At 47.3% G+C, this 10722-nt stretch overlaps 1 protein-coding gene across 1 annotated transcript; it reads right to left on the bottom strand.

Annotated features, from left to right (window-relative positions):
- Positions 1–317: 317 nt before the first annotated feature.
- On the bottom strand, positions 318–2696 carry GPR6 (G protein-coupled receptor 6). Its single transcript, XM_045542285.1, has 2 exons — positions 2537–2696; positions 318–1946 (listed from the first exon to the last, which is right to left on the bottom strand). Exon 2 carries the CDS (start codon positions 1925–1927, stop codon positions 836–838), a length of 1092 nt encoding a protein of 363 aa, XP_045398241.1. The 5' UTR covers positions 1928–1946; positions 2537–2696; the 3' UTR covers positions 318–835.
- Positions 2697–10722: the final 8026 nt, after the last annotated feature.

Here is a 10722-nt window from a genome sequence, read left to right as displayed (position 1 = left end):
CATCCCCTGACATTTGTTTTCCAAACCCAGTAACCAAGGTAGTAGATTAACTTGCACTAATAGCAATAATAACCCTTTGCTATTCTGTGAGTACTGTTGTGTGACTATATTACTCCCTTCCTGCCCCCTCCCCAACCATAATGATCTGGAGTAGGTATTTCAGTGAAAATTTATGAATAATGTGCAAATAAATGCATATGATTTTTTACATTAAGATTTTCTCAGGAGGGAGATGATACATAATAAACCTTTAAAGAAAATGCACTCATAATTCAGCTCTTATAATAATTCTATAGCCAGTCACATACTCCAAATTTCATTTTTATAGTGTGTTTATTTGTGTACAAAATATGTTGTAATTTGTTGATGCATGTGCAGCAAAATAGTCTATCACATACAACAAAAATACACCTTTTACTCCCTTTCCCCTGCCCTTGAAAATGGCAACACTGTTTTGGCAGTTCAGCAGCTAAAAATAAAGTGCTATAATTAAGCAGTATTGGAATGTCTCCACTTGACAAATGTGATGTATGATTTGAGTATACAACCACATCTTTTTGTTAGTTTCTCACATTAACAGGAAGCTCTACATCCTGAACACCTCCAGAATATACAAATATTTGTATATATATGTACACATGTATACACTGTATATGTAAAGTGCCAACAAGCCTCTTGTCCTTGTGAGTTTGTTGCATTTATGTTTATTCCGTCTTTCTTCCCAAAGTCAGAGGCACACCATTGGGATCTGAGTTCATCAGCAGGCACCTAGAAGCTCACCAAAGGCTGGCTTGTTGGGGGTGTGGTGTTGGTGGGAGGACGCGGAAGGAACCCTTCAGACCTCACTGGGGGACCTGGAGCGGAAGGGCACTTTGGACTGGAAACAGCCACAGAATAGGAGCCACAGGGCGCGCTGGATCTCCTGGTTGCGGAAGGCATAGATGATGGGATTGATCATGGAGTTGTAGGTAGCGGGCAGCAGCGTGGCGTAGGTGTAGACTGCTGGGTCCTCGTGGCTGCCCACCACGCAATAGATGGCGAAGGGCAACCAGCTGGCGCCGAAAGTGCCCAGCACCATGGCCAGCGTTCCCACGCCCTTTCTGGTGGTTGCGAGGTGAGGCGGCGCCAGGCAGTGCTGCTGCAGTGCGATCTGGTGCGCGTGGCGCCAGACCACCTGGCAGATGCGCACGTACAGGTGCAGCATGATACCGAAGACCATGAAGAAGGCTGCGGAGAGCAGCGCCACGTGGCTGCGTGTCAGCGGGCGCACCACGCTGCAGGCTGAGCGCTCTGCCAGGCAGTTCCAGCCAAGCACGGGCAGGAGCCCGAGACCTAGGGACACCGTCCAGGTGGCGGCGAGCAGGAGGTGCACGCCCAACAGAGTCCGGCGCGAGTAGTAAGTTAGCGCGTTATAGAGGGACAGGTATCGGTCCACCGTAATGGCCAGCAGGCTACTGACCGAGGCGGCGAAGGAGGCCACGAGGAAGCCCACCGTGAGCAGGCTCACAGTCTCCGAGGGCACCAGATACTGGAACACGAAGTGCAGGATGAGGCCGCAGCCCGCCAGCAGGTCGGCGGTGGCCAGGCTACCCACCAGCACGAACATGGGCGTGCGCAGCGCCGGGGTGGACGCGATGAGCGCCACCACCAGCGCATTTTCGCCCGCGATCACTGTCCCCGACACGCACAGAAGCACGTCCCACGGATTCACAGCTGGCAGCAGCAGTCCGGGCGGCCCGGCCGACAGCTGTGAGGACAGCTCCAGGGACCCATTGGCCCCACCGCCGCCTCCTAGCGCCGCTGCCGCTGCAGGAGGCCCCCATTCACCGGTGTCCGACGCCGCTGCCGCTCTGGCCGCCGCTGCCGCTCCCTCGGCCGCCACTGCCACCACTTGGGACTCGTTGAGCGAGGTGGCGCTCGCGTTCATCGCTGCCAGATGTTGCACCCTGCATAGAGAGGGAGTGCCGGCGTCAGGTGTGCAGTTCTGGCTGCCCGGAAACTTCCCCGCGCGGGTGTCCCGCTCGCATTGCCCCGCTCGAGCTGCCCACACCATCGCGGGACCCCAGAGCGGGCGCGGAAGCAGGGGCTAAGTGCGAGCCCACAATAAATACCTGTTGCGTGCGTGAGTGAAGTGAACCGTGTGCCCACGCAGACTTCTGAGTTTTTGCACAGATATGCCCCAGATCAATCCCGTGTGTGCTCGTATTTGCACACGCACCCTGATAACCAAGCTAGAGTTCCGCCTGGGAGCACCCAGCGGGGCTGTGGCCGGCGCGATCCGGGCATTCCCCGGAGCCGGGCTGCGGAGTCGCTGTCCGCGGTGCTGAAAGCGAAGTTTCTGAGATCGCGTAGCCCGAAAGCCCCGGAGCCCACAGAGACCCCTGAGAAGGAGGTTTGGGAGGAGGGAAACTGGGGAGTGTGTGTACGGGGATGGACGGAGTCAAGCTTCGTTTCTCCGGCTTCTGGGAAGACCCGTCCTCTGGCTACCCTTCACCCCTTCTCCTCCCCACACCCTCAAATTCCCCGGGCCGCTCACCTGGGCAGTCAGGGCTTCAGGAAGTCGCTGGTCATGGGCGCCGCGGCCGGGCGCGGGGCTGCGCTCCCCTCGCGGACGGAGCGGCTGCCTGCAGGCGGCGGCCGGGGCCGGCGGGGAGGCAAGCGCAGGGCGCTGTCGCGGTGCCGGCGCCGCCGCGAGTGACAGACCGAGTCAGCGGCAGCAAAGGCGGCTGCGAGCGGCGCGCGCGGGAGATTGACAGGCAGGGTGCGGTGACGTCAGGCTCCTGGCTCCAGCCGGCAGGTGCGGGCCGGCACGCGCTCTCCTCGCCAGCCCAGCCCACCCTCTCCAATCCCACACCGCCCCCACCCCCAGCAAGATGTCTCAGAGGGTTCAAGCAAGAAGAAGCCACAGCGGCCACCTCCAGTCCGTAACTTCAAGGACTGGGACGGGGGAGAGAGACGGTGAGGGAGAAAGGAGCGAGCAAGACCCTGAAGGCGCAGGGGGTGAGCAGGCAGGACAGAGGCGGGGTCGGGATGAGTGGCACCTGCGGGGCAGCAAGCCCGCTGCTGCCGAAGATCTCTGCGGGGCCGGTTCAAAAAAGAGGCCCCGGAGAAGGGGGAGGTTGGGATGGGGTCTGACGGGAGAGTAGCTATCTTCAAAAAAGAAGTGCTGCCTCAGCGACAGGAACGATCTGGGGAAAGAAATCCACTTTTTAAAAGCGTGTTTGTGGCACACGTGCAGTTATGAAGAGCTAGGGAAGAAATGCTGAGTTGTGCGGAGCAAAGATGAGTAAAAAGGGGACATCTGGAACATTTGAAAAAACCAATCTCTTTGGGAGGTTACCTGTGCATTTTCTCTCTCTCCCATTATCTTTCTTCGACTCTACACAGCAGGTTTCACCATGATCTTCTCTGCCCAGTGTTTCCCGATTTCAGAAGCTGATAGTGCCCTTGGAACTTGCTCTTTAATTAAAGACCGGGTCTGTGTTGGGTTAGGGGAGAAGAAAGCAGCAAAATGTGATTTGCTTTCCTGGCAACAGACTTTGCCCTGTTAATTAGTACCCTATAAAACAAATTACAGGACAAAAATAGTGATAACTCAGCTGCACCAGACTTCAGTAGGCAGGAGTTTTATTTTCAGCCCAGATAAATCATCCTTTTGGTTTAAAGGTGTTTTGTTTTGTCAGTAAAATACAAGCATTCGTCTTCATCTTCTTTTTCTTCCTCCTCCTCTCTTTATCCTCTTCCTCCTCTTCTTTCTCTTCCCCTTCCTCTCCTTCTTTTTCTACTTCTCCTTCTCTTTTTCTTTCTTTTCAATCAGCCTGATCTCCAAAAGCTGTGCTTGGGCAAAAGCTAAAATAGTAGATGCCATCTAAGACTCAGCATGATGGCATTGTGCTGAGGCCACAGACAGTTTCCAGAGACTACATGGTCTGGGTAAAGTGAAAATAGGCAACATTTGTTATTAGTATTTTCCCCACTTCTCCCTGTGTATCCTTCTCCCACATCTGACTTCACTTTCCCTCTAGCCCTGTGGACCCAAAGAGGGGAAAAGGGGTACTGAGACTGCCCATGGGCTGGGGAATGGGTTGACCCTGGGCTACTCCCTTTAAACATGACCTCCAACTCTAGACCATTCCCGCCTCAATGCACTTGAACTTAACTAGAGGAAAAAGGGGCATAGGACAGTTCAATTCTTTGCTGCAATAACTGATGTTGGGCCATAAAATGGATTTACACACAACTTGTCCATTCAGGAGTTCAAAAACTGTCCACACACAACCATTTTCATGGATCCCAAACTTGGCTGAAATTCTAAATTTCTGAAAAGAGTTATTTTGTGTTTCAGCACAAGATTGTCATCTAAGAGCCAAGAATGTTATTTCAGAGCTGTCAAGTGAATTGTCAAACTACTGTAATAGCATGTTAACTGCAAATTTTCCCAGCAATCAGATAAAGGCCCCAGGGGAGGAGAAACCTCCTTAAAGTCTAAATATATTCCATTTTTACCTGCCACAATGTAGCAGAAAGTATGGAGTTAAAATGGGATCCACCATCGGATCTCTGTTTGGACATCCTCAGGCTTCAGCATGGCTGAGAATGGACTTCTCAGTGGTTTCCAGAGGAAGACACCACATGTAGAATCATGTACGTAAATGTTTGTTCAGGGTTTTTAAACTGTCTTTGGGCCATGCCAGCATGTAGTTACATCTCTCGGATGCTAGGCTGGGTCCCAAGAGCAGACAGGGCACATTCTTTCAAACCTTCCTTATCTCATGTCCACTCATCTATTGGGAGGCAGAAGATAGGAGAGAAAAAACGTGTGGTTCATTGGTTATAGATGGATATTAAATGTACTTCATCACCTGCTTTGCCCATAGCTCCTATACAAGCATCTGCCCTTTCAGTGGTCTCCTAGAATGTTCAGCCTCTGAACCACATGACATTTTCTACCCCCAGCTTAGTTTATGGGAGGAGATTGACACCTGACCTAAGTCTAGTGTTAATCTCCTAGATCAGATCAGCCATCCTTTCCTCATCTAGTGACCAGGTCCCTCTCAAAAATTTGATCTAAGAGATGCCAACTCACTGACAACAATGATCCATGAGTGTTGGGCTCTGGACCTGAAAGATGGTGAAAAGTTAGGGCTGGAGCACCTGTGCTGGACCATTGTAGGGGATGAACAATCAGGGGAAGCCAGTTGCAATGGAAGAATGAAGGAGATGTGCAGAGAGGAGTAGAGATGAAGGATATTGAATGACTGAGAGGTGGAGGGAGTGACGGCAGTCCCTGAGTGTCTGGTTCCTGACTCTGGGAGTCCAGATCCCTGGATGCTTTGAAATTACCCTTTGTACCTCTGCTATAAACCTTCCTAATCTTGAGCTACCTGGAGTGGGTTTCTAGTTCACAAATCCTTGATACTTGACTAAAACACACAACTAAATGTATTATTCACCTGCCAGCTTGTCTGGTCTTATTTATGTTTTGAGGTCTGCAAAGCTTGGTTTCTGACCAGTAATCATAGGTTAAACTCACTATTGCCAACCCTGTGACAAGCCCATCATAACGTTAGGTGTCTTGGTTCTTTACATTCCAGCACTATCCAAGCATGAACATAGGCAAAATTTCCTTGTCTCAGATTATGCCCAAGAATCACAACCTGCCAACCTCAACTCTATCTTTGGCTCCCTTTGGTATCTCTTTCCCATATCAGCCTAAGCTATCAGTTCTCAACCCTGACTACATATTAGAATTACCTAGAAAGCTTTTAAAAACTGCTGATCTCTAGATCAATAACCCAGATATTTTGATTCATTTGATCTGGAGTGAGGCCAAGGCATGGTGTTTTCTAAAGATCCTAAAGAGAAGCCAGGGTTGAGAATACTCATCTAAGCAATCATGTAACTCCCCTGTCAGTTTAGTGTGCAGTGACACTCCTGAATTATTGGACTGCAGTTTGGAATACTCACAATAAAGGAATTTCAGCAAAAATCTAACTTTAAATCATTCAGTGTGATTTCAGGTTTAACACAGTAACTAGGCCTCCTCCATGGACATTTAATTTTCCACACTCACACTCACCTCCTTTCTGTCCCAAGATGAAGGCTGACACTTGGTTCTCTCTTGGCTGCAGTGAACTCAATGGTCCCATGAGAAAGCATTAAACTCTGGCTCAGGTCCAGGCTGCCCTGGACCCTCCAATCTGTTAATCGAGTTCAAGATATCTCAGCATCTGCACCGTTTCTCTGAGCTAAGCTCGCAGCCATTTCCCAGGTGTGCCCTCTTCTGGCCCAGATCTTTGTGAATCAATTCTGTTTTACAAAATCAGAGCTGCAGTCAGCCAAGCTGTCTAGATTCTTATAAAACTGAATCAGAAAGATCCATACTAACAATTCTGGCCCTTTCTCTCTCTCTCTCTCTGGGCATATGCAGACACATACACACACACACACATTCCATCTTTTTGGTTCTTAGAGACAAGCAGTATATTTTTCTACTGAGAAGTATAAGTCTATCTTGTGGTGCATAGGTACTTGTGCCGACAGCTCAGGGAGAGAGCAGGTGCTTGGTGAGATGTATGAAGCTGTTTATTAAGAAGGATTGTTGCTGAAAGAGGCAGAAATCACAAAAAGCCACTGAATACATTAAATCATTTGTCCAGATCCAAATATTGGATGGAGCGTAATCTTTTGGGGACACATGCTGAGATAGATGGATTCTATTAAAAATATCTCCTTTTTTTCCACTTCCACCTGTCCCAAGGGTTTCTTCTTATCCTCAGGCATCAGTGCTATGTCATAACTTCCAAGACATCTACTTCCTCAGCATGTCCAAACACATCAGGGATGTTACCACTTCATGCCAGGTGCGCAGTCTCCACTCCAAAGGGCTGCCATCCTGGGAGGTCATCATCACCTAACATTCCCAAAAGATTTAAGAGTCTCATGCTCTACCGACTGAGCTAGCCGGGCTCCCCAAAAGATTTAGATAAGGAGTAGCCCACCATTATTATCACTACATATCTACAGGATGCATTAACACTGTGCAGGAAAGTTGAGTTTTGGGGTTTCATTCAGTTGATGAACATTTGTGTGTGTGTGTGTGTGTGTGTGTGAAACAAATCATTTGCATTTGAAAGCATATGTTTTTTTCTAAAGACTGAAATGAGGTCATGGAGAAATGTATAATCTTACAACTTAGATTACTAGCTGATATAGTTTGGATGTATGCCCCCTCCAAAACTCATGTTGAAGTTTGATCCCCAGTGGTGGAGATGGAGCTGAATGGGACATGTTTGGGTCATGGGGGCAGATCCCTCACAAATGGCTTCGTGCCCTCCCTTGGTAATGAGTGAATTGTCACTCTATTAGTTCATGGGAGAGATTCCCCTCCCACAGTCCTCAGCCTCTGCTCCTCTAACTTTCTCTGAAGGATGAGTGAGCAAGGGCTTGGGGATGAGTAATTCAAAATTGCTCCTCCCCACTTCCATCATAGAGGCTCCCTGCCCCACCTTACCCCAACATTTCTGCTTTGTATGAAAAGAAGGGCTACCCTTAAACTAGATGTCAAAGTTAAGCCAGTCATGGGCTTCCCAGCACCTGTTTGGACATACTCATTGTATGTAAGATACTGATAATCTCATGGGGAAGCAAAACAAACATCAGTCAATGTGTGCAAAGATATGTAGGTAGACTCAAAGAAGCTTTTCTTGGGATACATGGACCCAAAATGATGGAGATCGAATTTTATAACTTCAATATTACCATGTACAGTATTTCATAGATGACCTTTGTCTGTTTTGTAAGCTGCTTTTTAAGTGTATTATTTAAAAAAATTACAGAGAATTTTGAAAGAAAATCATTTACCACTACTCCCATCAGTTAACCAGGATTGCTTATTTTTCTCTCTAGATTGTAAACCTCTTGAGGAAATGGACTTCTAATTAATCTTTCCCATGGTATGGTCTGGCACAGACAGGCGTTAAATAAATGACTCTTGAATGACTATTTCCAGAACTTATCCACATGCATGTGTATTTTATGTAGGTATATTCCATAGTGTGCAGTGTACTCTATATACAATATATTAATTAATTTTCACTTGGTAATAAAGTGTACGTTGTCAATATTTTTATATGTTGCATTGTAATTATACTTTTGCCTAGTCATTCATTCCATAAACATTTATTGAGCTCCAACTATATGCTAAACATTGTGCTAGAAAATGAAAATGCCAAAATATATGTCTGTCCTTGGAGACAAGTAAATGGATTCTATGAAACACTGTGAAACATGTTATAAAGAATATGATCACAGAGGTAGTGGGGACACCCAGGATACTTTCACCCTGTCTGGAGGACTCAGGGAAGGCTTCTCAGAGGGGTGATGCCCACACTGAATCTTAAACGATGAGTAACAGCCATGTAGGTAAGGAAGATGTGGAAGTGTTCCAGGCAGAGGGAGCTGCCTACCCAAAGGTGTGAGTAGAGGGAGCCTGGCACATGGCATTGGGTCTGTGGGTAATTCAATCTGGTTGGCATGTAGGACAAAAGGGCAAGAGCAGAGACACACCAGGTAGATGGGGACAACTCATGAAGAGCTTCCTATGCCATAGCAAGAGTTGGGTTTTATCTTCAAGGTCATGGAGACTCAGTGCCAGATCGTCTTAAGCAGGACTGGCTGATAGCATCAAACTTGGGGTCCTCTAACAACTTATGAAGACCCCACCAACACCTGCATGGAGAATGGACTAGAGAAAAGTGAAAGAGAGGAGTCAGGCAACCCTGAGAGGAGACTGTTACATGACCTATAAAGAAAGGATTATGAAGGCTTAACGGAGGGTGGTGGCAGTGGGGATTGGAGTAGTTGATAGATCCGGCAGATATTTTGGACTTTATATTAGTTAAAGTAGCTCCAGTTGCTGTGAAAGATAGTCCTTAAAATCTTGGTGGCATAAAGTATGAGGGGATTGGTTCTTACTCACGTGAAATTTAAAACAGGCCTTTCTGCGTGGCAGGCAGCCTTTCACATGTTTGGTCTCAGGATCCTGGTCCTTCTATGTTATAGTCCTGCCTTCCTCTACGATCTCATTGTGTTCGGCATTTCACCACTCTGATAGTTGGGGAATAAGCTTGGGGAATTCCACTTGGAGTATTTATAGGATGGTCTGGAAGTGGGGAGAAAGGCACAGATGAAGGGAGAGAAGGTATCAAGGGTGATTCCCAGTTTTCAAGTGTGGTTATGAATGGGATTGGGGAGGAGAAAAATGATTAATGCAACTGTGGACATATTGAGTTTGAGGACATCCAGGTAACGGTCTCCAGTGGGACACTGACTACAAGAGTTATTCTGAAGCTCAGCAGAGTCTAGACTGGAAAGTAAATTAGCGTGTCATATAATAATCATCATGATAGCTACCATTCACCAAATGCATGCCATTTATTATCCACCCCATGGGGTGGGTTCTATTACTAACCACATTTTACAGAATAGAAAACTGAGGCTTAAGAGGTAGAATAACTTTGCCCCATGGTTGGAAAATGAGAAGATCAGAATTTGAACCCCATTTGTCTGACTCCAGTTAAAGGGAGTTGAAGAACCTAAGTGAAGATGACCAATGATAGTCCCTTGGGGAATACAGTCTTTATAGAATGAATGGAGGAAGAGGAAGCCACCAAGGATGTTAAGAAGAGCAGTGAGAAAGGCAGGACATGTCACGGAAACCCAGCCTCAGTCAGAGAGAACAGAGTAGGAAGAGTTAGTTTCAGGAGGGAAAGAGTCAAACTGGACCCTGAGAGATCAAATGAGGTGAGAAGTCAAGGAAGAAAAAATATTCTCTGAACTTGGCAACTAGGATGTTGTTGATGACTTTGCTGAAAGCCCAGGGCAGCCAAGCTGAAGTGAATGGGGGGTAAAGAAGGGGTGAGAAAGGCCAGTGCCACTGCCCCTAGCCAGGAGTGTGGCTGGAAGGGGAAGAGAGCAACAGGGCTACAGCTGGAGAGAGATGCAGGTTCAAGGGACAGTTATTACTTAAAAATGAAAGAGACCTGCGAGGCCCAGGTTGATTTCAGGGAGAGTAGCTATTTGAGGGTGTGAGATGGTAGGGGACAGAGACAGAGCGGGTCTGGAAGGCAGAGACAGGCAGGATGACACGTGCAGATGCGGTGACATGTGAATGTTAAGTGGGGAGCTGGAAAATCAGGGGATTGCCTTCCAGTTCCTTGTGCGGTCTGGGGATAAGGACATCAGAGAAATGTCAGATGGTGAATGGAAGGGTATTTAATTATCATTTTGATGGCTGCACAATATTACACTGAGGACATGGGGCAACGTTTAATTCATTTCCCCTACTGTTAGACATTCAGATTATTTTTTTGCTATTGTAGATAACCCTACAAAGATTACTTTCACACACATAATTATTTTTGTTTTGCATGATTATCGGCATGAAAATTTCAGCCAAAGGGCAGAAGCATTTTCATGGCTCTTGAAATGCACTGCCAAATGGCTTTTCAAAGTGCTTGTGATAATTTACAATGCCAGCAGCACGCTGAGGGTGCACTAGTTTCTGTGCGGCTTTTATAGCACTGGGTTTTATTATTTTAAAATACTCTTTCAGTCCAATGGGCAGAAGTGGTACCTGATTAAAGATTTAAATTATATTTATTTGATTACCAATAATGTTGAACATTTGTCTTTTTTTGTAAGAGAACTTCAATTTCCTCT

The sequence above is a fragment of the Lemur catta genome, chromosome 2 (genome assembly GCF_020740605.2).
Source record: "Lemur catta isolate mLemCat1 chromosome 2, mLemCat1.pri, whole genome shotgun sequence".
NCBI lineage: Eukaryota > Metazoa > Chordata > Mammalia > Primates > Lemuridae > Lemur > Lemur catta.
The sequence above is the reverse complement of the archived record's forward strand: the minus strand, read 5'-3'. Positions and strand labels throughout refer to the sequence as shown.

Coding starts and splice junctions, on each gene's coding strand:
- GPR6 (XM_045542285.1), bottom strand. CDS start 1,927: ATGAACGCGAGCGCCACCTCGCTCAACGAGTCCCAAGTGGTGGCAGTG.